Genomic DNA, 22,973 nt, shown 5'->3' with positions numbered 1-22,973 from the left:
TAATACGAGTAAATATTAATTAAATCTCGACTAAATAAGCTTCTTTTGCTATGAAATTCGTTAACGAGGATCTCATAGCGTTTATTATCCGATTTATTACTTAGGAAGGCGTTTCGATACGCCGTTTAGCTATTATATACGGCGTTTCGCGAATTACGCTAGCGGCTTGGCTTTAGGATAAGTTAGCGTTATTAGAGCTTTAATTTTTATAACGCTTAACGAATAAGTAGGAGGAATAACTCGCTTCGTAGGTTTTACGTTAGGAAACGTTAGGGCTAGCTCCTAATTACCGTATTATTCGCGGAATTACCTAGGATATCTTAAACGCGAGCGGCGATCTACGGCCTCTTAATAAGAATTAGCTCTATAACTTCCTAAAGCGTAACCTTTTAATTACGCTAAAATCCAGGCGTAAAACTAAAGCTTCGCGTTTTAATTACTTTAATTAAAAGGCTATAAATTAATATTTCGATATCCGGGAGGCTAAATACGGCTAAATAAAGCCTTATCTTACCTTTAACGTCGATAAAAAAGATATTATACTTAATTAAGGTAAGGAACCTTATTTAGCCTTATCCTTCCGTTTCTATATTAATTAAAGTACTAAAGCTCGATAGCTTAATTTTCGGGAGCTTAAATACTAGAAAAGCGATCGTTAAGAGCTCTTAGCTTAGGACTTAGGCCTCGTTTATCGAGTATATTAACGCCACGGACCATACTCTTTAACCGGGTATTATCTTTAAAGGAAAGGAGCTTTAAACGACCTAGTTTATAAATTAATTTAAAGAGATCGCCGATTAATACTTTATTACCTTAAATAACGGCTAATCGGATAGCTATATCGCGTTAAAGTAGTTAAAGGGGATATTTATTAAAGAAACGAATGGCCTCCTTTCCTACGAATTTAACGCCCGCTTATTAATCCTAGACGGCTATAAAAGCCATATAATTATTAGTTTATTTATCTCTTAATTAACTAACGTTAATTTCGTATTTTTACGATTTTTTTCTGATTTTTTATAAGCGAATATTACTAACGTATTACGATCTTAGGATAAGTTTATAGCTACTTATTTTCGGTATAATATTTACCTATATTTCCTATTAGCGTATACCTCTTACGGCTTATAACTACTCGATAATAACTTATTTAACGCTCTTAAAATAGCTTATAGGAAGTACTTAAGCTAGTTATACTCCTTAACGAATACCGCGCCGATTAATAAGCTAAATTTCTTACGTTACTTATACGCGGCGAGAATCGACGCCTTTACCGAGAAAAACGTCTATACCGGCTTTAAGGTAATTAAGAACTAATTAATAAGCCGTAATAAGGTATTAGCATATCCTAAGCTTTAATAGGAGAAAGATATAGCTAAAACGAGCTAACGAAAGAACCTTAAAAAGGAGAGCTTAGAAGTTTAGGTCTCGACGTTAAACGCGATTAATAAGGCTAGGAAATTCGCCGTTAATCGATCTCTATATACTCGCGTAACGCTTAGGAACGTTACTAACGACTATTACGACCTTTATACGAAGCTAGCTTTTAGAGATTACTAGATTTCCTCGTTAATAACTTAATTAGAACTAAAAAGCCAGCCGAGAAGGAGGGCTATTCCTAACCTAAATAAGCGCTTCCAATCCCTTTACGAGATACTAGCGAACGATTAGGATAGCTAATAACTACCTAATATTACGTTAGAAGCCGTAATCGAATAATAATAATAATAAGAGGAGGTAGTAGTAACGGTAGCCTAGGAAGAGGCTATAAGCCTACCAAGCGAGGATAAGTAGGATACTTAATTATTATAACGCGTCCGATTACCGCGCGTAATTAAGGCTCCGGCGCGCTTTAGGAATTAATTAAATAACGGGCATTAATTTAGTTTAGTTTTTATAATTTTTCGAATTTATTTAGGTAAGCTATTTAATTTATAAAAGGGCCTGTTTTAGCGTTTTTTAGTGTGTTAAGGGGTGGCCCGCGGGGGGGTGGCCCGTGGTCATGTGATAGATGATATCCCCCCAGACCCATGCGTGGAAATCTCTGCCAAGGTAATTTACAACCCTGTGTGGATCCTCAGGCATCCAGAATGGAGGCCTGTGATTGGTAGAATTGAAGAAAAACACGCAACAGCTAACTGTTCGTAAAACGCTGTATTTAAGCCCTTTTAGCAGTTTAGTTTTTACACCTTCAATTGATTAACTAGGTTTACCTTTCAACTCGTCTTACGTGCCTTACGATTAAGGCAGCGAGGCCACGAAAGGAACCGCCACCAAAACGCACACCTGTTCCGTACTGTATCAGCCTCTTATCACCATATCAGAGACGCGGACGTGGAGGCCCTTTAAGTCTGACCTCTCTCTGACTTGCCTGCCTTACCTTGTAATACACACTCACTTGCTCTGCAAGCCACGAACTTCCTTGGTAACCATCCCTGGGTACCTAGTCTCTCGACAAGCAACCACTGTATAAGATACGAATTCCCATCTCTCCGTTGCCACATTGCTAGGCCCGCTTACCTTCTTCGCCTTCTCTCCAGTCACTCCCCGTTAGTCACGGTCCGTGGAACCATGTGTGTTCTGCTGGCGAATAATACGGTGTCTTAGGTTAGGGAGATGCCGAGAGAAGCAGCAAAACCAGCCACGGATATCGAGTAAGGACTGCCTCTCGAGCATATATGGCGGGTTACATGGGTAATATCTATAATCCGGTTCGTCCCCATCCTGCCAATCCGGGAACGAGGGCGGGGTAGTACCTAGTGATAACAATAACAACGACGACGACGACGACGACGATGACCACGGAATCCGAGCATCACAGGGCAAAATATTGGCGAGACAACAAGCGCGGCCCCCTTTACGCTTCCTGCCTGCTAGGAAGGCAGGCTCTTAATTCTTATTATAACCCAAGAGCGTCGGTGGCTTTCTATCCATACGCGAGCCGCTACCATGCTTCCCCTTCGTCTCCTCAAACTTATCCTCAAAAGGGTAGACCATCCACGCGCGAGATGTCTAGCAGACCTCCTTTTGATATAGCGTAATAATGCTCAACCCCTCCCCCGCTTCCACACACATATCCCTTTCCCTCCCCGTTCCTCCTTTCTCGCTCTCCCTCCCCCCTCCCCCTTTCCTTTTTCCCTTGAGGCAGCTTGTTTACTCTCCCACTTTTTGTCTCCTTTCCGCCCCCCTTTCCGCCCGTTCATAAGAAGAATAAAACACAAGAATACACAAGATGCGTAATCGGTGTGCAAACGCCAAAGTGGGAACGGGAAAAGGTCCGACGTCCCAATGCCGTTGAAACATCCGCACCCTTGACACCGCGCTCCTATTGCTATCCGTACGACGAAAAAAAGGGAACTTCCCATTACTGCGATACCTGATGGGAGGAAATAGAGTGGTAATAGTAGTAGCACACGCAGCATATACATCACCTTCGTCGAGGGCCCGATTCATCCGATGCCCCACACCGATAGCCACAGCAGCTGCTCCCTCTCCTCGCCAAAGCTACCATGAGTAAATCCACTGATACAATTCCTATACGAGTGGGCTACCGATGTCTCTTCTTCGTCGCTAGACAGAAATCTCACCACATGTCGTCCGCTTCCGACTTACGCTGGCCGCCGTCTCCGTTACCGTGTCGGGTGTAGGACGCGTAATAATCCTTGCCCCCGTCCTGAGAACCGTAGTCGTCGTTTTCCTGGTAGTCGGCGCCGCGATTCCCGTGGTCTTTGCCGTGCTCGTAGTCGTAGATCTCTGCCGCTTCCGGGTAGTCCCCAGCTTCGTGCTGCATGCTGGGATCCCCATATTGCGTCGTCGACTGCACGGCTGGATTAGAGTTGGGTCTTTGGCTAGGTACGGGGGGTGTTCACTTACGCGGTGATATTCAAAGTTGTAGTTGTCGATGCTGTCCTGGGCCTGCTGTTGCTCTAGACGCTGCTGCTCCTCCTGCTCCCGCCGCCGCCGCTCTTCCTCTTGTAGCCGCTTCTGCTGGGGCGACAGGGGGACCTGAATTTGGGGGTGCATCGCCTGCACTTTGGCGAGGTACGAATACATGAAGTTGCTGAGCAAGACTTGGCTGTAGAGGGCACGGCGAGGATTGGCGAGTTTGATATGGGCCATCCGATAAATGGCCCGTTCCTCCAGTATCGGAAACCTCGTCCAGTGATAGTCCATATCGGGCCGCAGCAGTCGATACGGAGCCGGCTCTGGCGACAGGGATCGTTGGGATTGATGCTTTTTACCACCCGGCTCCCTCTCGCTCTTCCTCTTGCTGCTCCCGAAAAATGAGGCGAACAGGCCGTCCTTCTCTTTCCTCTGCTCGCCGGACCTTCGGCTGTTCTCCTTTCTCCTCTCCTCTTCTAGCTTGTTGTCGACAACCTCGCGGTCGAGTAGGAGGCTCTCTCGGCCTTTCTGGATCGCGGTATCGATCGAGGTTTGGAGAACGTCGAGACGGACATTGTCGTGCGCTTTCTCCACGAAGGCCTTGGTCTTGGACTTCCTATTCTCCTCCTCCTTCTTCTTCTTCTCCTTATCTTCGCCCTTGTTGAACCATTTCCAGGACGTTGGCTTGGACTTCTCCCCTTCGCCGTCGCCCCTGTCTTTCTTGCCCTTCTTTTCTGGCCTCCTCTCCTCCGAGGGCGTAAATGTCGGGATAAATGTGAGAGATTCGGTGCTCGTGGAACCGCCGCCCGGAAAGGGCGAGGTGGTTGGCGGCATATCGTTAACGTTCTGGTTGGAAGCGCCGGGGGATCTACTTGGCTGCGGGGACCGACCGGAGGCCTGATTCGAGGTAGGTGATTGCGATACGGTTTGGGGCTGTGGTCCGTAATTCGGCCGTCGGCTGGAACGTGCGGGCGGCTCGGCGGGCATGGGTGCTGGTTGGGATATAGGTTGTGTGGAACTACTCTGCGAGGACGACCGTTCAGGGAAGGGCCTGCCCATGCCCGCAGCCGCCGACCCGGGCTGTTCCTCTTCGGCTATCGGCGCCTCTACCGTCGGCGCGTGCGAGCTAGGCGTGGTAACAGCGTCCGCGGACGCCATACGCTTCGGCCCCGGTGGTCTTGTCGGGCCCGCCTGGCTCGATGCTGGGACCTCGTGCTGCTGAGAGCTCTCGTATAAGTCCGAAGTCGGCTCCCTGGCGAAGGTTTGCTGCCGCCGTACGGGATCTGTCGGCCGCGAAAAGTTCTCCGAAATCGGTTCCGACTGCACGCGTGTCAAACCGTGGCCCGGCGGCGCTTCGATGGATTCGGCACTAGGAAAGCCGCCACTCCCTTCTTCAGCCTTCCGCGCTGCTATACGCTTAGAGAAGGGAAGCCGTTCGTCAGACTTGAGGGAGCCGCCTTGTCGGTTCTTCAGACTGCCGCCTTTCCGGTAGGTGGTACGAGTCGACCGTCGCAGGCCCATACCAGGCGCGGCGGGGAGTATAGGCATGTCGTCAGGGTTCGGCGCCGGGCCCTCCGAGTCCAGCCGCTGCGATTCGAGCGTGAGCTCCCGCACGACCTTGGATGGATCGTTCATGAGATCGTCGATGCTCAATTCGGGCGGACCACTTCCGGGCTCTCTCTGAGAGATCCTCCTTCCTAGCCTCTCAGCACCGTCGACATAGCCTTCTGCGCCGTGCCCTCCCGAGTTGTCTATCTGCTTCGAGAGCATGGACTTCTTCCTCCGCAGACCGCCAGAATTGCTCCCGTCCAAGCCGTCGACGGAGAGGGTCGCGTCGGCAGACCTTCGTTTCATAGATTGCACTCTCTTCTCGACAAAATTCTTGAACTCGGTCGGGGCTAGCTCCGGGTGTACGTTGGCCGGAACCCATAACAGCCTCGAAGGATCGGCTTCGTCATCTCCTTTCGGTGCTATCGAGGGCATGGCCATGAGCGACATGCCTTGGAAAGGAAGCAGATCGGGGTCGCTGTTGTTGGAGACGTCTATGGACATGCGCCGCAGTGCCTGCAGATTGCTCAGCTCCTGGGCGATATCGTTCGGGTTGTCGATGTTGGTCAGCGGATACTGCTGGGCCTCATCGCGCATGTCGCGGAGCGAGGGGGATGAGGGAGAGCTGGGCGATTCCGAGCCGGCTTCGTACGCATTGTTCCTAGCCGGCGTGTTCCGGTGGCTTGGCGAGTGGCCAGGAAGAGTTTGAGGTTTCTGCACCGAGGCTCCGTTCGTGACAAGGGCAGGTGGGCCGCGACGTCCTGTCTTATCAGTGAGGGAAGGGTTGGTACCGCGGTGCGGACCTAGCTGCTCGCCTCCCCGGGGGGATGCGATAAAGCTCAGGGGGCGCGAGTCGCCGTTCTGGTAGTCGTCGTCGTCGCCATATAAAGTCCCGATAGTCTCGGTTATGTGGTGGGTCGAGTCGGATATCGAGAGTTGGTTTGCATGGCCGCGCCGACTTGAAAAGCTCCCACCCACATCGCGAGGCCGGGGAGAGGTCTAGGTCACCGGGGGAGGTTAGTCGCAAGATCAGTGCCGGAGAGGAGAGGAAGCCAGAGGGAGGCATGGAGTTTAACAGCGGGCCGGGAGAAGCAGAGATGGTAGTGGAGTATTGCTGGTGGAGAGAGGTCTAATAGACGGGCTGCCCCAAGCGAAACAAACAGAGAGGCCCGGGACTTCCTTGGTCTCTTCCGGGGCCGCCGCCAGGGCATGCGACCGAGTGTAGCAGAGCGGGACGAGCGACATACCATCATTGAGGGTGTTCACAGCAACCTCGGGCGAGGTCACTGCCTCGAGAATCCCCCTTACAACGTCGCCGGGTTGCACGAAGCACAATCTCGTCCGAGTCGCGGCACTGGCATGGGCGGTGACAATGTCGCACAGGATTCTGGCAGGGATAACAATGGCAGTATTTAAATCGGCGGGAGGCAGGCAACCAGCAAATGCTCTGTGCAATTAATGGCGATTGGAGGTCGGACGGACGGTTCGAGGCAGCCCCTCGATGGTGGTTGAAGGGGGGCTTGGAGGGTCACGCTGTCAGATCACACAATGTTCAGTGTTCGCGGTTGCTGGTGCAGGTACAGACAGCGCTGGTAGTGTTGTTGCTGCTGGTGCCGGTGCTGTTTCTCGTTGGTGTCTTTAAGGGGGGGTGTTGTTTGTTACTCGTGAAGGATTGGAGCAGGTGGCTTGTCCCGGGGCGTTGGGATCGTGGGAGGGAGAGACAGCCGGCCTCTGTCTGCAGCAGGTGGGAGGGAGGAGGGATAGGGCGTCGTGTTGTTCTGGTCGTGTGTTGTGCTTGTGACGGAGACAGGGACGGAGATAGACGGACAGGCAAATAAAGGGGCAGGCGACGTGCAAGTCTATGATAGAGTTGCGGTTAGGCTCCGGGAAGGTCGACGGGCTGCTATGATTGGGTACATGCGGAGTGAGGTTAGTGGTGGTGGTGCGTGGGTCGAGATCATGGTGGTGCTGTTTCTTTCACCTCTTTTGCCAAGTTCACGTCCAGCCTGGCGGTCCAGTGGTGCGGACCCTGCAAACCCTCCCCAGGTCGAGAGGCGACAGCAGGTGCAGCGCCAGAGAAATCCTGGGCAGTTCCAGGGAGCTTCCAGCAAGTCTAGCGAGCCCCGTCCAGCACGTACGAAGCAGTAGGTAGGGAGGTGAGGAGGTAGGTAGTGGGTTGTCAGCATGTGCCAATTAGCATTTAAGAATAAAATAAAATAAAATAAGAACAAGAGAAACAAGCGAAGGGGTCGAAAGAGTAAACAAAACTAGCAGGAAAGGAAAAGAGAAGGAAGAGGGAAGAAAAAAAGTCCCACGGTGGCATCTGCTCGTCGATCCGATATGGGCACAAGGAGGTACCGTTACATGGCGGAGGTGAGGTATCTGCGGATGGATGGGGGGATGGGAACGGACGGGAGAGAGGCGGGAAGCACAACCAGTATTTGGTTTCGCTGGGTGGTTTTACCCAGCGATTCGCCCCCTTCACGACGTCCGGCTCCCTGTTATGATCGGTTTATGCCATTCGCCTGTTGGATAGATAATAATACCTCTAAACCGCCCCTCCCTGCGAACCTCCCAACTCGCCTGTAAAGCCCCTAAAGCCTCGGGTGCTCACTGTTTAGTTCCCCATCTCCCCCCTTGGCCCCCCTTCCCCTTATCATCTCCTTTCTCTTCTACTCGTTTTCTTCTTTTTTTTTCTTTCCCTTCTCGTCTTCGGGTTCCTCGGCTTGTTAACAGGCGTCTTAAGAGCCAAAGCCACCGAATATAGCACACACGGGCCTATATATCTCGCATATATGTACCTACACACATATACAGGTCCAGGTAGGTACGCGCAAATGCACATACCTACATGCTCGCTAAACTGTGGGTGCGTTCCTTGTATTGTACATTGCATAGAAACATGGATATGAGTACCTAAGGTATACATGTACGGAGGTATCTAGGTACCTACTAAGTTAGGAGGCAGTACCCACGCATACTGAGTATCGTGTACATACCTCCAGAGGTACCTACCTTAGGTACATATGCCCAGCGTGGGTAGCGCAACCTCGCTAGAAATTGTCAGGTGTGGGGGGGCAGGCAACCTAAGCTACGGTATCCAGAACGAAGACCCAAGTGGAGGGATCCTACCTCCTCCACGCGCCCAATCACACACCAACCGCCCTGGCGCCTGGAAAGACCCAGGCGCGCAACATGGTGCCGTATTACATGTGCCTAGGTACCTAATGTACACACATGCGCACCTCAGCATGTACCTTAGGTACCTACCTATCCCTAGGGATCTAGTGGCTAACTTGCGAACAAACTTGTCCCACGACCTGGAACCCGGCCTATCCACTGCAATGCTAAATGCTAACCCCGGAAGCCACCAACACCCTGATCAACAGGACGTGGAAGATGTCCGTGAGGTGAGGAATCCATGTGGCGTGGGCAGCGCAACCCTACTTAATAGTATATCCGAGGACAAGTCATATATAACATCGAAAACGCGCATCCCTATATGTGTGCGCACGTATATATATATATATATATATATATGTATATATATATGCCTAAGCACATTGAATGTTAGGTAGATCCAAGGAAGGGGGGTGGATCGTTGAGGCCTGGCCTGGGTGACCTCTGTACACGCCTCTGTGTGTACCTACCTACCTACCTACCTGCCTGTATATTACGTACCTACCTATGTGTAAGGTTGGTTATCTACCTCCGTTTTGCAAATATCTGCCACATCTACCTATCCCTAGATCGGGCACTTTAAGCTAGTTAGGTTGGGGGGCCTTGAGTACAGAACGGGAAGTATGGCTCACCTTATATACATAGGTAGGCAGACATGCTACTTGTTAATACCGACCGGCCGCTTTTCACGGCCAGGCGCCTACGTGCTCACTCGCCTCCATTTGCCGCCGGTCGGTTTCTGCGTTCTGATATGAGTAGAGCACAGAGCCTGTCCCGGCACTGGTTGTGACGTACCTTAAGACCGCGGCGGCGAGACGTGGCTGGGCGGGCCAATCAGCGGCAATACACGTGCGCACGCATTCCACCCCGGAGAACAGCTAGGTAGGTACCTAACCTACTGCTATTTCTGAACCCTCATCTCTGTCAACGTAACGTCGCCAGCGTTTAGATAAGAAGATATTACGGACCTACCTACCTAGTAGGTAAGTATTTACTTGTATTTAACTACCGCTAGGAGGAGGCACCTAGGTAGGTGTCCAATATAGACTAGGGTCAACAGGTCCCGGTTAGGTTAGGAGAGGTATCTATGTGTAGTAGAGGTACCTGTTCGTAGGATATCAGCCCATAGTTAGTCAGCCATCAGTAGGTATATTTATAGCAACAAGTTGTCTCCCTCACTTGTCTTTTCGTCCCAGTCACCAGCCATGACCCGTATATATTATTACCTACCTACCTCGTCAGAGACAGCTGCCATAAGGCCCGACACGCAGCCGAAGCGTGTGTAAATCGTGGCGGGTGATGGCGTGAAGCAGCGATGGTGGTAAGCCAAGTAAGCACTAGGCCAGCCTTCTGAGTTTTCCTGCTTTCTCCCGCAGTAAATTCACGGCATCGACATACCTACGTGCCTGTGTGGGCATATCGGGATACGCACCTACCTTAGTACATTACGTAGGTAGGTAGGCAGGTACCTAAGGTCGGCACAGAGTGACGTATAGTGGTTATCGTTAGAGTGATGCGTAGAATACCACCAGTATGCCAAGCGAACCAGCTATCCTGCCAGGAAAATACAGTATGACTCGGGAGGTAATGCGCAGCCGGGGTTGCACATTATATTACCTACCCAAAACCCAGGTCAACACTCTCTCTCTACCGTCCAGCGAACAGCTCCTAGCTTACGTCTATACATTTCTCGTGCGGGATGTGGTCGCGGCGCTATCTAGTAGCGGCGGCGGTCTCGGCAATGGCGGCCGCCTTTTCTAGAAAGTCTCTAGTACGAGATATGCCCACAGATGATCTGGTCACAGCGCAGCACGCGGCTGACTTGAATGTCTCGGGTTACGGTGTCTGCCCACGGCGACAAGCGCTGCGACGTGGTTACTATTCACGCTTCGCAGATACGTCGTCCCTTGCCTTGTGTTCGCCCCCCTTTTCTCGCGTAGACTATGGCGGGGCATGCGACGATTTCCATGGTTTTCGTTGCACTTGTGTTCCTGTCGCGTAGGGAGGTCGGCTCAATACGAAACCTACGACTCAACCGCCGGAAGCGCCACGCGAAATCCTTCAGACGCACGCAATCGAGGATACTCAACCCCCGGCGGTTAGGCCGATCAGACTACTTTCTAGGCCGGTTGCCCGTGACCTAGTTTCCCCCCTAGGGCCGAAGCTAAAGCCAAAGATACGTACAGTGCACGTATAGGTAATTTTGGGTGGCAGATTTCTTTATACCTTTCTTCCCCCTCCTCATCCCATCCCGTCTTATTCTATTGTAATAGGTATCGAATTCGCAACTGCGCATGGTACCGGGTATTCAGCTTCGGTGCGCTCCCACGCCGGCTGCTACCCGTACCCGGGCGGGACCCGGCAAAGTAGAAAAAACGGGCTGGATCGACAGCCAGCAACTAGGTACCACGGAACCCGACAGCGTGGTTATACACATCCCTCTCTCCAAACTTAATCTTACATGCGCAGGACCCTCCCTAGCACGAAGCTTGTTCTTCTAATCGACGTCTGTCTTCTTCCGCGGTCGAGATTAGTAATGCCGCCCCATGCCCTATTCGGCAGGAGACGGAGAGGATAGGCGCAGAGAGGAGACGGGCGGCTGAGTTGGTTGTGTAGGTAGATATTATGTGCGCCAGGAATCCTCACGGCGCCGTTCTGGTCTCACAACCCGGAGGTGGGTCGGCTGGTAACAGAAGAATTGGGAAAACCAGCGGCATACCAGACTGCTCATCACGCTCTAATATAAATCCCAAGCGGAACTTATAGGTACTGACGTCTATGCTTAGGCTAGGGACACAGCGGTCATCCGCAAGAAGTTGTGCTGGCGCGAGAGATCGTAGCCAGGTACCTATCTGTCGGGGAGAGGACCGGTTATAGGCCCTGAGCCCGCTACTTGCGCGGGGTCGGCTTTGTATAGCCCATCTGAGGAAAATATAAAGGCGACGAGGAGAAGTGAGGAGTCGACCCGAGAAACAAAGCAGAGCCAAGTTGTGTGTGTGTGTGCTTTTCTGTCCTTCGCGGCCACCACAACACGTGGCTTGCAACCTCGCAGGTGCATGCAGCCAGCGCCGATACGGTGCTCTGCATTCCTGGACCAGGAGGGGCCGCCCTGGGAATTTCTACTTCCCGCCGCCCTACACCGGATCTCTCGCTGCTTTTCTTCGTGCCTACTTACCTCCGTTGCCCTGCAGTACTTCATAGACATACCTGGTTACTCTCCCCCTCCCCAAAAGATCCATCCGATAATCTTCGCCGCCATTCGCTAACTCGTTATGGCGCCTCACTCACCCTCACCCTGGCTCGTTCTAACCCTCCGAAAGCTTCTTCTCCTCTTTCTCCTTCGGAACTTCCTAGGCGCCGCCCTCGCCCAGGACTGCTGGAAGGACACCCCGTGCACTGGCCCCCGAGAAGCCGCCTTTCCCGGCGTGTGGGAGTCGGACATCTTTGCTCCGCTGGCGCGGACCGTGACCGCCGCCGCCGTCTTCGATCCGGCTACCGGGCAGGGCCTGCCGGGGAACGTATCCCTAACCGGCGCCGGATCGGCCGCGTGCCTTGATTTCGGCGTCGAAGTCGGCGGGATCTTGACGGTCCGGTTCCGCGTATCGTCTGCGGGCGGCGGCAGCGGCCGTGGCGCTCTCGGCGTGGCGTTCGCCGAGGCCAGGGACTGGGTCGGCCCGGCCTCGGACTCGTCAAGCGGTATCTTCGAGCGGCGGGATGGCGCGCTCTATGCCAACTTCTCGGCGCCCGGAGAATACGAGTACGTCATGCCAGACGAGCGGCTCCGCGGGGGTTTCCGGTACGCGACGCTCTTCCTCGTCGACGTCGGGCCGGAAGTCGTGGTCGCGGTCGACGACGTCAGTCTCGAGCTGTCCTTCCAGCCGACTTGGGCCAACCTCCGGGCGTACCAGGGGTACTTTCATAGTAACGATAACCTTCTCAACAGGATTTGGTACAGTGGTGCATATGTAAGTGCGCGCTTGTGTCCCAGCTGAACCGTGTAGATATCAATTATATTCGCCTTTTTCGTCTTCTCCCTCTTAAACCGCTGTGTGGAATACTTTCCCATCACCCCTCACTGTGACATTGTAACCCGGCCTTTCTCTTGATACTTTGTGTAAATCCGGAGCCGCAATATTCCTAGTTTTACTTATAGGGTCGGCATTGACGTTGTGAATCCCTCCAGACTCTCCAGACGAACGCCATCCATCCTTCAACGGGGCGAGCCTGGCCAGCTCCCGACAGCCTATGGCAGAACGACGGCGTCATCGGACCGGGCGACACGATTGGTACCGACGGCGCGAAGCGCGATAGGACCGTCTGGCCCGGCGACATGGGTGTCGCGATATCCGCCGCCTTTTATAGCACCGGGGACACAGAGTTAGTCTACACTTGGGAGACGTCAGTGCGCCTCGTAAATCTCTTCTGCTTACTGTTTCCAGGAGCGTGAGAAACTCGTTACGGGTTCTGTATGACTACCAGGTGAGTGCAATTTCCCTTTAAACCCCCTTTAGTTCCCCGCTCACCTACGAGGCACTCCTCCGGTGGCGTTTTGAACTGACCGATAAACTATCCTTGATAGTCGCCGTCCGGTTTGCTGCCCTTTTCCGGGCCGCCGCTCCTGGCGGCAGAGAGTGATACCTATCACATGTGAGACTCCTCTGCGTACACCAACTGCAAAATTGTTTGCCGTCTTTACCCCCTACCATTCCACCACGTCCCGCCACGTCGCGAACCTCGTTGACACGCGTTGCCAGGTGGACCATGATAGGAACGTACAACTACGTCCTCTATTCCGGTGACTTGGACTTTGCTCGAGACATTTGGCCTCGGTATCTGGCAGGCATGAGCTTCCTCGCTGGCCAATTTGACCCATCCCTGGGGCTTCTAAATATCAGCGGCTACGCGAATGACTGGGGTCGCTTGCACACGGATAACACTTTGGTCTCGGCCCAAGTGCTTTACTATCGCACGCTGATCACCGGGGCTGCGCTCGCTGATTGGCTCGGCGACACGAGCGGAATCAATTCGACGTGGCTCGAAGCCGCTTCGAAGCTCAGAGGTGACATTCATGAACGTCTCTGGGACGGCGCCTTCGGCGCGTTTGCCAACAGCATCGAGTCCCTCGAGCAGAGCACCGGCCTGCACCCCCAGGACGGCAACGCTCTCGCGGTGTTATTCGATGTGGCACAAACTGCGTCGGATCGAACGCAGGCGATCTCCTCTTACCTGACGCGGAACTGGACCCCTATCGGAGCTGAGTGTCCCGAGCTCCCTACGGAAATCTCCACCTTCGTCTCTTCATTTGAAATCCAGGCGCACCTAATGGCTGGGCAAGCGCAGCGTGCTCTCGACTTGATGCGGACTAGCTGGGGCTGGTACCTGAACAACGAGAATGGGACGCAATCTACCATGATTGAGGGTTACTTGACAGATGGGCAGTTTGGCTACCGGTGGGATGCCGGCTACGGGGGCGACTATTCGTATACTTCGCACTCTCGTGAGTTACCCCTGTGCTTGCCTACCTCCGAGGGCTGTTTCGCCCCTATCGCGCCTCGACCCAAGCCGAATTCTTGAAGAATCAGACGACTGACGTGAGAAAACATCTCGATGTGCACACGTAGACGGGTGGGCAACGGGCCCCATCGCAGCATTGACCGAGCATGTCCTTGGCCTTAGTGTTACTGGACTTGCTGGGTCGACTTGGCGAATTGCGCCCCAGTTCGGGGACCTGACGCACGTAGAAGGCGGTTTCACCACTAGACTGGGCAAATACTCGGCGGCGTGGACGGCGAATAGCACGGGCGCCTATGTGCTGGAATACCAAGTTCCCGAGGGTACTTCGGGGACGCTCATCCTCCCCAATCCGAGAGGGGAGGGATCCCAGGTGGCGGTTGATGGGGAGGTGGTACAACAGAAGTTCGGGGAATCAGTGGAGGGAGGCGGCGGCAGACGAGTGTATGTCAGTCCCGCCAAGGGTGGACGTCATCGCATCGAGGTCAGCTAGAGAGGGCAGTTTGTGGGCTTGTCCACAGAGGTAAGTTGGTGCCGTCGTTATGCTCAGGATTGGCAAGCAAGAGTGCCTCCAACACGCATCTGTTATCGCATGCCGGTGTTGCCTGTAGACTGCACTGCCGACAGGTGTGACTCAAGAGTTGTCCTGAGCATTAAGCCATCCCAGCTGGGTATTGAACCATCCGCTGGAGAGATGGCCCGAATAGCTAGGTGACTGATGTGATCTAGGAGGAGGGCGGTGACTCATGACGGATTGCCGTCTCCAGGAGGTGAAAATAGGGTAGGTACTTGACTTAAGAAATAGAAACGAAGAGGTCTGAGGGGTGACCTAATTGAGGCACGCAAGGAGGATTTCATCCTTTCTTTAAGTGCATACCTCCCTGTATTACACGTAGAAATGTATGTAGATAGAAGGTATATATATATAGAGAGAGAGGTACCTACCTGTCTAGTAGCAGTACCTAACCTGATATAGGTACCTACTTGATCGTCGGGTGGGGTAACCACGGGCAATAACGCAATAACGTAATAACACCGCGCTTCCTCCCGCCGCCCAGAGTTTTCTCCGCGCAAGAAACCGGTCAATTATGCACTTATGCATGAGCGAAAGCCGTCGAGAGAATCAGCTGACCGCGACACGCTATCGCGTTAATTACATCGTCCCAAACGCGTCAAATAAATTCTCGAATTCAATCCGTCCCACCTTTTCCTTCCTCACTGGTGTTAAATCGCCCTCCACCTCTATTTTCAGGCAACAAATCTGATACCACCCCCGGGACGCGTGCTAATCTCAATGCCAAAAACACACTTATACTACCCGTCTGTGCCGCTACGCTTTTTTCCTTCCCCCCCGGTCCCTTCTACTACATTAATACGCGTGCGTTGCCCACCCTTCTCTCGTCGGTATACCCTCGACAATTGGCATTGACGTGCATCATCCAACCGCGTTGATCGTCAAAATGGCGGAGCAGGAGGGCTCTTCTACGCTCTTTAGTCACTGTACCTTCGCCTTCGTCCCCAGCCGGGATGTGGGCGAGTCTTTCGTTCAGGAAGTAAGTTGCCGCATATCAGGCCTTCATTGAGGGGGCGAAACTACCGGACCGGTCACAACGGCCAACTAACCATGTCACCCTCTGTGAAAGCTCTCCCAAATCATCGCCAGCCATGATGGGACAGTCATACCAATGAAGCGAGATGGCTCGCTGCCGCTGGCGCAAGTAACCCACATCATTTCGAACACGATAGATTTCCCACAGTATACCGATACGACGGCGATGATGATCCCTGTTGTCAAGACCAAATGGATCATGGTGTCTGTCGCGAAAGGCAGGCAGGCCCAGCTCCGTCCGTTCACTCCCGACCCGCGGATGATCTTCTCCGACGTGATACTATCATGCGCGGACATCCCATCCTCCGACAAGGAAACAATCATCGGCGCTACCATGGCCATGGGCGGAATGGACTCGGACAACGTCACCAAGTTAACCACCCACATCTGTGCCCTCTCGATGGACCACCCGAAATGCAAGTTGGCCGTGGAAAAGGGGCTTAAATGCAAAATTGTTCTTCCTCACTGGTAAGCGCCTTTATCCTATGCGGAGAGCGACGTTTAAATAAGAGACTGACCGGTTTCGAGGTTTGATGACTGCTTCAAACTCGGAAAACGGATTGACGAGTCTCCGTATCTCCTCCCAAACCCCGAGATTCTGCGAGCGGGCCCCAAGGACGGGGTGAAAGTGCCGTCGAGCCAACACCTCGAGGGTGCCACTTCGGCCCAACCAGAGTATCTCCCAGCTCGTACCGACGACATCGCGAGTGCCCCGCCTAAGCTTGCCGTCTTCCGCGACAAGAAAGTACTGCTGTCAGCAGACTTGTCGATCAGGAGTCGGCTCAGAGACATTATTCTGGACCTGATTACCAGCGGCGGTGGCGCAATGACAGATGACGTCGACGAATGCGACTGGTTCATCTGCCAATATCGTGACGGGGAGCAGTATGTACGCGCCGCGCAAGCCGGAAAGACGGTTGGCAACCTGTCTTGGCTGTATCATCTAATTACGCGTAATGAGTGGACGTCTCCCTTAAGACGTCTACTTCATTACCCTATCCCCCGCGACGGCATTCCGGGCTTCCAGGACAAAGTGATCACGGTGTCGAACTATGGAGGGGAGGCCCGGATATACCTCGAGAACCTGATCATTGCTGCGGGGGCAACGTTTACCAAGACCATGAAAAATGACAACACTCATCTAATTACAGCTCGAGATAACAGCGAGAAATGTGAAGCGGCCCGGGATTGGAACATTGACATGGTCAATCACCTCTGGATCGAGGAGAGTTATGCCAAGTGCGAGATGCAAAGCCTCACGGTCGCGAAATATACTCATTTCCCGCCCCGCACGAATCTGAGCGAGGTCATCGGCCAGACCTTCTTGGACGAGGCGAAGCTTCGGGCGATGTACTACCCGGGCGAGGCTGATAACCTCGGTGCGACGTCGAAGCGGAAGCGCAAGATCCTGGAGATGGCCGACGAGAATTCCTTCTCGGAGGGCCCGGCCCAGGGCGTCGCGATCGGGCGACAGGCCCACAAGGAGTTCGACGTCATGAAGGATTCCGACGCCGAGTACGCGCAGAAGACGACCGAGGCCTTCGGGGTGCCGGCGCCGAAGGAGCGGCGCGCCGCCGAATTCGCGACCCCGGCCCGAAAGCGCCACGTCCGAGCCGGCAAGGAGAACGAGACGCCGTCGACGGTCTCCTCGAGCAGGAGCGCCAAGGACGTGGCGATGAACCGGCTATCGGTCCTCGCGCCGGATATCGCGCTGTACGAGAAGGAGAAGAAGCGGGGGGCCAAGGATGGCCACGGCCTCTGGGGAGGCAAGCGGGCGGCCGATTTCATCGACCGAGAAAACCTCAACCGCCGTAGCCTCTCCAGCCCGTCCGTGGCGGGCAAGGACAACGACGACGACGACGACGAGATTGCGGCTGAGAGGCGCCCTGCGAAGAAACATAAACCTACGCTCCCCGAAATCACTATGCGAGTTGTCCTGACGGGATTCAAGCGGTGGGTAGATGACAAGCACAGAGAGGATGCGGATCGGGTAAGTCAACTACATCCTCATGACGAAATCCTACTAATGGGATTTGAACAGAAAAAACTGCGCGATCTGGGGATTGCCGTGGTCCCAGACGGCCAATCGTGCGACTACCTAGTAGCTCCGCACATGGTGCGGACGGTCAAGTTCCTGCGCAACCTGTCCAAAGGCGCGACCATCCTCTCATCAAGCTGGATCGAAGAGTGCCTAGATACAAAGTCGATTCCGGACCCGCAGGACTACGTCCTCAAGGACACCGAGAACGAGAAGAGGTTCGGCTTCAAGCTCGCAGCCTCGGTCCGCAAAGCTCGGGAGAACAAGGGGAAACTCCTCCGGAACGTCCCCATATATTGCACAGCTAGCATAAAGAATGGGCCGTTAGGATACCAAGCTATTGCCGAGGCCAACGGCGCCATCTTTAAAGTCTACAACGCGAGGAGCGGGACCACCATCAGGCCGACCAGGCCCGGGGAGGACGAGAGCGGCCCCGACCCCGTGTACCTCCTGAGCACGACGAATCCCGAGGAGAAGAAGTTGTGGGTCAGGTTCGAGGACATGGCCCGCAAGGGTAACATGGAGCCTCGCGTAGTTGCTTCGGACTGGTTGCTGGACGTAGTTATGAAGCAGGAATTAAGCTTTGACGAGAAGTACCTCGTGTCGAACTTCTTTTGAGGCGAAGGCGGAGATGTACGGTCGGATTTCGGTGCTGCGGTCTCCCATTCCGCGTTACGTGTTGCATGGCTCGGGTTCCGGAAGGAGGAAAAGGGAGGCGTTAACGGCGTCGGGGTGTCGTTATATTCTGCTCTTCGGCTCGGGGGCGATCGGGTACTGGCTCTTGCTGTCTAGCCTCGTGTGACAAATGCATCTGTTGCAGTAGACGATATAATATACGAATTTGTAAAAAGGCTTGCCTCAGAAGAACTTGACGCCCTGCTGGTCCTCCTGTCCGAATATCTGTGCCTTGCCGCGTTTGACCAAGACCTGTAGTGCTTTCTGGAGCAGATCCGTATCGAGGCCGTGAAATTCTGCGACGGAGGTTTAGGGCATCAGCATCGTCTTCGCTTTGCCGCCTGGCGAATCTGGGGCCAAGAAAGAAGAAATCGAAAAAAAAGGAACATACCGGTGCCCCTGGTAGCCTCGCCGTCGGTTAGCTCGTACAGCGTCAGGACGGTGCCCTTCTGCGCCGTCTCGTCGACCCAGCTGTCGACCATCTCCGCCCACTCCTCGGGGGTGCGCCAGTGGATCCAGAAGACGTCGCCGCCGTCCTTGGCGCTGCCGCCGCCGACGTACTCGGCGCGGCCGTCGCGCCGCATGAACTCGAGGACCTCGCGGGCGTCGGCGACGCTGAGGTGGCGGTTGATGCGGCGGTTGTAGAAGAGGTCCTCGGCGCCGCCGGACGGCCCGGGCGACGAAGAGGCCGCGGCGGTCGCGGGGGCGGGGTTGGCGGCCGAGGCGTAGGCCGAGGAGGACAGGGCGGAGAGGGAGAGCTTGAAGAGCCGGTGGTGCCGGCAGTAGGCCAGCACGAGGGAGGACCACTTCTCCAGCTGGCTGTGGCGCGTGGTCAGGTTCGTCTGCTTGGTGAAGAACGGCGGGAAGTGGTATTCGCGGGGGAATTCGAAGGAGGAGGATGCAGGGGCCCCGGCGCCCGGCGCGCTGGCGTTGACGGCGGTGGACGGGGTCAGGGCCGAGGTCGAGGACGAGGGTTTGACGATCGATCCGATGCCGACGGAGGAAGATCCCAGAGTCGAAAACATCCTGCTGAGCGCCGCACTTGTGCTACGGTAAGTAGGTGGGATAATACCTATGAAGTCGTTTGCGCTCGGAACTCTATGGTAGACGGGCAAGAAGTTGTCGGAATGGCGATGAAGTTGCGGGATATGACTTTGGCGGGGTTGAGGATTATATAGGTTAGTTATTACGTGAATCAAAGAGCCTTAGCTACCCCAAAGCTTGGGCCCCGCTATGACGGAGTTGCCCCTAACCTGTCGAGACTCCGCTTCATCACAATATCTTGTTATCAGATAGAATCTGTTAGCGGGGTTTGTCACAAGAGCTAAACTACTCATAACTCATGAGACACCTTTCGTTATGGAATCCTACCCCCTTGCCGACTACTACGTAGTAGTATAGAATTATACACACGAGACGCGTTCAACCACGTACACCACGCATCACCGCAATCATATACATAGAAAACGCGCAAGGCAATTAATGAAGAGGCATGCCCAATGCGAATCTGTCCGTTGTAACAAGCGTATCCCTGGCCTAATCGTTACCATCGCATACTCCGCGATTACAGCTAGTCCAACCAAACTCCGCGCAGCAGACACCATCCAAACCCAGCGCAACAGCGGCAGTCCTACCAGGTAAATCACATGTCGATGCCACGGGTATCGTCCCTCACCTCGTCACTGCCGAGTTCTTTCTCGAGCTCGTCCGTCACGAAGCCCTCGTAGTCCTCTAGGTTCTTTTGTATATGCACCTTGAACTTAATGATGTCGTTCAACATCCTCTCGATTTCAGTGTGTAGTTCCTCGCGTAGCGCATTGGCCCGGAGAGTTAATTGTTCGTATCTGGAAGCTTGCAGTTAGCTCTAGGCTCCACTACCTTTTCCATAATAATAAGAACAAGACGGAAGGCGGTTGAAAGCAGGTAACGCAGACGAAACGAGAGAATGGGTGAAGCATACTCGATGTTGGTGTTCATCTCCCTTTGCTCCATCAGTTGCACAGATTCAGTAAGCTGCGCGCGCATCTTGGCGAGTTCCTTTTCCATCTTCTCGATCTGCGCATCCGAAGCCAGCTTCTGTGTTGTCGTGATCTGGCAAAACTGTTAGCCGCGACGTGGCGCATAAATAAATGAGACAGCGTTGATATACTTCTTTTGTCTTCTCATACTCCTCCTCCGCGGCTCTCACCCGATGCTCCAGCGCTTCTACTTCGTTCCGTTTGTCCTCAATTGCCTCCTTAATGCCGTCAAGGAGGTCGTGGTCCTTCATCATGGCATCCATGGCCGCCGTGCGCCGCTCGGAAATGTCTTTTCGTAGGGTTAGGAAGCTGTTCTTAACTTGCCCGCGCAGATCCAGGTTCAAGATATGGGCTGGTTGGTAACCGGTAACCGGATCTGCTAGTAGGCGTTCGCTCCCCCCTCCCCCTGAATACGACCCCTTCATGACGGATCCCGTGAAATCGGACTCGTTGACTGTTACCGCAAGCTCGTACGAAGCGCCCTTGGCGTTGACAGCCGTCGCGGGGATCAGGCCAATCTGGTAGGCGAGCGTGTTGTATTTGTCTACGAGCCTCTCTAGCTCGTCGAGTTTGTGGCTGGCTTCCATTTCTTTTTCTGCTACCTTCTTCTTGCCCTCGTCAAGCCTCTGCGTGGCCGACTCTATGCCTTTCTGTAGTCTTTCACGTTCCGAGGTCATGCGGTCGATATCCTGCATGCTGATACCTTGATCGTCGACTTCTTTTTGTAGCGCCCGTCGCTCATCCTCCGCCTCCTTCAGCTCTTGCAGCAGCTTATCTAGCTCCTCTTGCAGGACCTGGATCCGGCTTTCGTATTTATCGGTCCGCGATAGAGCGAGCGCATTGTACTCCTCGAACTTGACCTTGTCCTCTTCCATGATCTTGAAGTGATTGTCGAGAACGCGGGGGTCGGGGGTTGACTTCTCGAGATCCTCGATTTCTTTGAGTAGACGGGCATTCTCTGCCTCGAGCATCTCAAGCTCCGACAGGTACTTGGAATTCGACCTCTCGAAAGCCCTAGCCATGCCCTCGACGTGAGGCGCGAGCGCCTTCTCAGCGTCGTCGTCACCGGCGTCTTCGTCCATAGCGAGCCAGTCCCGATACGCTGAGCTGAGAAAGTCGAAGATGATGTGATCGCCCCCAACGTCGATCCCGCTCTCCATACAAGCTTCGTCGTAGCGGTTGGAGGCATATCCCTCGAGCATCTGCGCTAGCTGCATCATCCAGTGGAGCACGCCTAGGAATGTACTCCAGTTCTGGCCACCCACGGCGGAGATTTGCGATTTGGTGATGCTCTTCTCATAAGGATAGCGCAGCTGCTTCAATATTGGCGGCACCTCCTGGTCGATGTTCTTCTGGAAGCGGTAACTCGGGTCTATGCGGTGGTATAGCCACTGGAACATGTAGTTGAAGTCCTTCTGGGTTGGCGACTTGATGATATTGTGCGACAAGGTGTGCTTCATCTCCATCTCGAAATTGTGCTGAGAGAGGTAATCCAAGAGCTCCTGGCCGATGCGCGCCTGGAACGAGCGATCTCTCAACGGCCGCGGGTCGCGCGGGACTCCGGCGGCTTGCGGCGCCTGTTGGAAGAAGCTCTGATGGCTGCCGGGCCCGTTGGTGGAGGTTCGCGAGCGGTAGACACTGCTCCTTCGGTCGTTCTCCGAGTTTCGCATCGGCACGCCGCCGGACGCGTAGCTTTTCAGGGCAGAGCCGGGATTGTTCTGAAAAGACGACCGTTTCACCGAGGACATGCCGGCCTCGGCCAGGTTAGTGCCGGAGGACGTTCGTGAAAACATGGGCTGGCTAGGACGGCCGAGGGCGAGGGATTGCCTAGATCCCGACACCGATCGCATGTGACTGCTGGCGAAGGCGCCATTTCCGCTAATCGAATTCGATCTCTTCATTGCAGAGGAAGGCTGAGCTGTCGCGGAATTTGGATTGATGCCACCTAGTGTCTGCTCGCCAACATCTAGTTATTACTATTGTCTGTCCCAATTACGAAGGGCGCGAAACCGCGCGCTGGCGCATCAACAAGGGGGAGGGGAGAGACGTATGCATACCTCTCGAGGTCGGCGGACGCTCCAAAGTCCGGTCTCTTGGGACATGATCTAGCAATGTGCAGCAGAAGTTAGGTCCTCCTCGTTAGCGATAACAATGATATAATGATAGCCAGAGGGGAACACAAAACTAGGTTGATTGGTCGTATCCCGTCAGAGAAACAGGACTGGCAGAGACGGGGATGGGGGGTGTTTGGATGCAGAGGTGGTGATGGGGTAGATAACGGGTATGCGACGTATTAGAGGGGGGATAGGCATCTAGGTAAATTTGTTATGGCGGTGCGCACAGAATATACAAATCCGCAGGCGCCAAAGGGCTGGATAAAGTAAACAAATCGAAAGCTACCACGATTGGCTGAGATGCAGCGGTGACAACACAACTTTGCACGGATTACCTAATATGGAGGTACCTATACCCAGGTAGCCTTGCGTGCTGACTTGCCCCGATAGGTTAGACG

At 53.9% G+C, this 22,973-nt stretch overlaps 5 protein-coding genes across 5 annotated transcripts; 2 read left to right on the top strand and 3 right to left on the bottom strand.

Annotated features, from left to right (window-relative positions):
- Positions 1-3,312: 3,312 nt before the first annotated feature.
- On the bottom strand, positions 3,313-6,784 carry GGS23DRAFT_373900 (uncharacterized protein). The gene is made up of 3 exons (XM_051513371.1): positions 6,678-6,784; positions 3,874-6,429; positions 3,313-3,817 (listed from the first exon to the last, which is right to left on the bottom strand). Exons 1-3 carry the CDS (start codon positions 6,681-6,683, stop codon positions 3,584-3,586), a joined length of 2,796 nt encoding a protein of 931 aa, XP_051374904.1. The 5' UTR covers positions 6,684-6,784; the 3' UTR covers positions 3,313-3,583.
- A 5,006-nt stretch (positions 6,785-11,790) lies between these two features.
- On the top strand, positions 11,791-14,740 carry GGS23DRAFT_373794 (glycoside hydrolase family 78 protein). The gene is made up of 6 exons (XM_051513370.1): positions 11,791-12,575; positions 12,794-12,987; positions 13,050-13,089; positions 13,190-13,257; positions 13,365-14,107; positions 14,232-14,740. The coding sequence occupies exons 1-6, from the start codon at positions 11,883-11,885 to the stop codon at positions 14,612-14,614; spliced, it is 2,121 nt and encodes a 706-aa protein (XP_051374903.1). The 5' UTR covers positions 11,791-11,882; the 3' UTR covers positions 14,615-14,740.
- An 856-nt stretch (positions 14,741-15,596) lies between these two features.
- Positions 15,597-18,471, top strand: GGS23DRAFT_373778 (BRCT-containing protein). Its single transcript, XM_051513369.1, has 3 exons — positions 15,597-16,198; positions 16,259-17,720; positions 17,772-18,471. The coding sequence occupies exons 1-3, from the start codon at positions 15,807-15,809 to the stop codon at positions 18,384-18,386; spliced, it is 2,469 nt and encodes an 822-aa protein (XP_051374902.1). The 5' UTR covers positions 15,597-15,806; the 3' UTR covers positions 18,387-18,471.
- A 155-nt stretch (positions 18,472-18,626) lies between these two features.
- GGS23DRAFT_594332 (ESCRT-II complex, vps25 subunit) lies at positions 18,627-19,468 on the bottom strand (the record flags this gene model as incomplete). Its single annotated transcript, XM_051518148.1, has 2 exons — positions 18,627-18,739; positions 18,835-19,468. The coding sequence occupies 2 exons, from the start codon at positions 19,466-19,468 to the stop codon at positions 18,627-18,629; spliced, it is 747 nt and encodes a 248-aa protein (XP_051374901.1).
- A 314-nt stretch (positions 19,469-19,782) lies between these two features.
- GGS23DRAFT_555913 (HEC/Ndc80p family-domain-containing protein) lies at positions 19,783-22,819 on the bottom strand. Its single transcript, XM_051515630.1, has 4 exons — positions 22,519-22,819; positions 20,593-22,413; positions 20,404-20,534; positions 19,783-20,287 (listed from the first exon to the last, which is right to left on the bottom strand). The coding sequence occupies exons 1-4, from the start codon at positions 22,561-22,563 to the stop codon at positions 20,086-20,088; spliced, it is 2,199 nt and encodes a 732-aa protein (XP_051374900.1). The 5' UTR covers positions 22,564-22,819; the 3' UTR covers positions 19,783-20,085.
- Positions 22,820-22,973: the final 154 nt, after the last annotated feature.

This window comes from Durotheca rogersii (assembly GCF_024521655.1).
Source record: "Durotheca rogersii strain YMJ 92031201 chromosome Unknown GGS23scaffold_4, whole genome shotgun sequence".
Lineage (NCBI taxonomy): Eukaryota > Fungi > Ascomycota > Sordariomycetes > Xylariales > Xylariaceae > Durotheca > Durotheca rogersii.
The sequence above is the reverse complement of the archived record's forward strand: the minus strand, read 5'-3'. Positions and strand labels throughout refer to the sequence as shown.

What these genes read in the sequence shown, in the direction of transcription:
- GGS23DRAFT_373900 (XM_051513371.1), bottom strand. An exon ending in ACAACTTTGAATATCACCGC is followed by an intron (nt 3,818 to 3,873) that starts GTAAGTGAACAC and finishes CCAGCCGTGCAG; the next exon opens with TCGACGACGCAATATGGGGA.
- GGS23DRAFT_373794 (XM_051513370.1), top strand. Translation starts at nt 11,883, where the DNA reads ATGGCGCCTCACTCACCCTCACCCTGGCTCGTTCTAACCCTCCGAAAG. An exon ending in TTTGGTACAGTGGTGCATAT is followed by an intron (nt 12,576 to 12,793) that starts GTAAGTGCGCGC and finishes GAATCCCTCCAG; the next exon opens with ACTCTCCAGACGAACGCCAT. An exon ending in GGGTTCTGTATGACTACCAG is followed by an intron (nt 13,090 to 13,189) that starts GTGAGTGCAATT and finishes TATCCTTGATAG; the next exon opens with TCGCCGTCCGGTTTGCTGCC.
- GGS23DRAFT_373778 (XM_051513369.1), top strand. Translation starts at nt 15,807, where the DNA reads ATGAAGCGAGATGGCTCGCTGCCGCTGGCGCAAGTAACCCACATCATT. An exon ending in AAAATTGTTCTTCCTCACTG is followed by an intron (nt 16,199 to 16,258) that starts GTAAGCGCCTTT and finishes ACCGGTTTCGAG; the next exon opens with GTTTGATGACTGCTTCAAAC. An exon ending in ACAGAGAGGATGCGGATCGG is followed by an intron (nt 17,721 to 17,771) that starts GTAAGTCAACTA and finishes GGATTTGAACAG; the next exon opens with AAAAAACTGCGCGATCTGGG.
- GGS23DRAFT_555913 (XM_051515630.1), bottom strand. Translation starts at nt 22,563, where the DNA reads ATGTCCCAAGAGACCGGACTTTGGAGCGTCCGCCGACCTCGAGAG. An exon ending in GCGTCCGCCGACCTCGAGAG is followed by an intron (nt 22,414 to 22,518) that starts GTATGCATACGT and finishes GTTGGCGAGCAG; the next exon opens with ACACTAGGTGGCATCAATCC. An exon ending in GAGATGAACACCAACATCGA is followed by an intron (nt 20,288 to 20,403) that starts GTATGCTTCACC and finishes GCAAGCTTCCAG; the next exon opens with ATACGAACAATTAACTCTCC.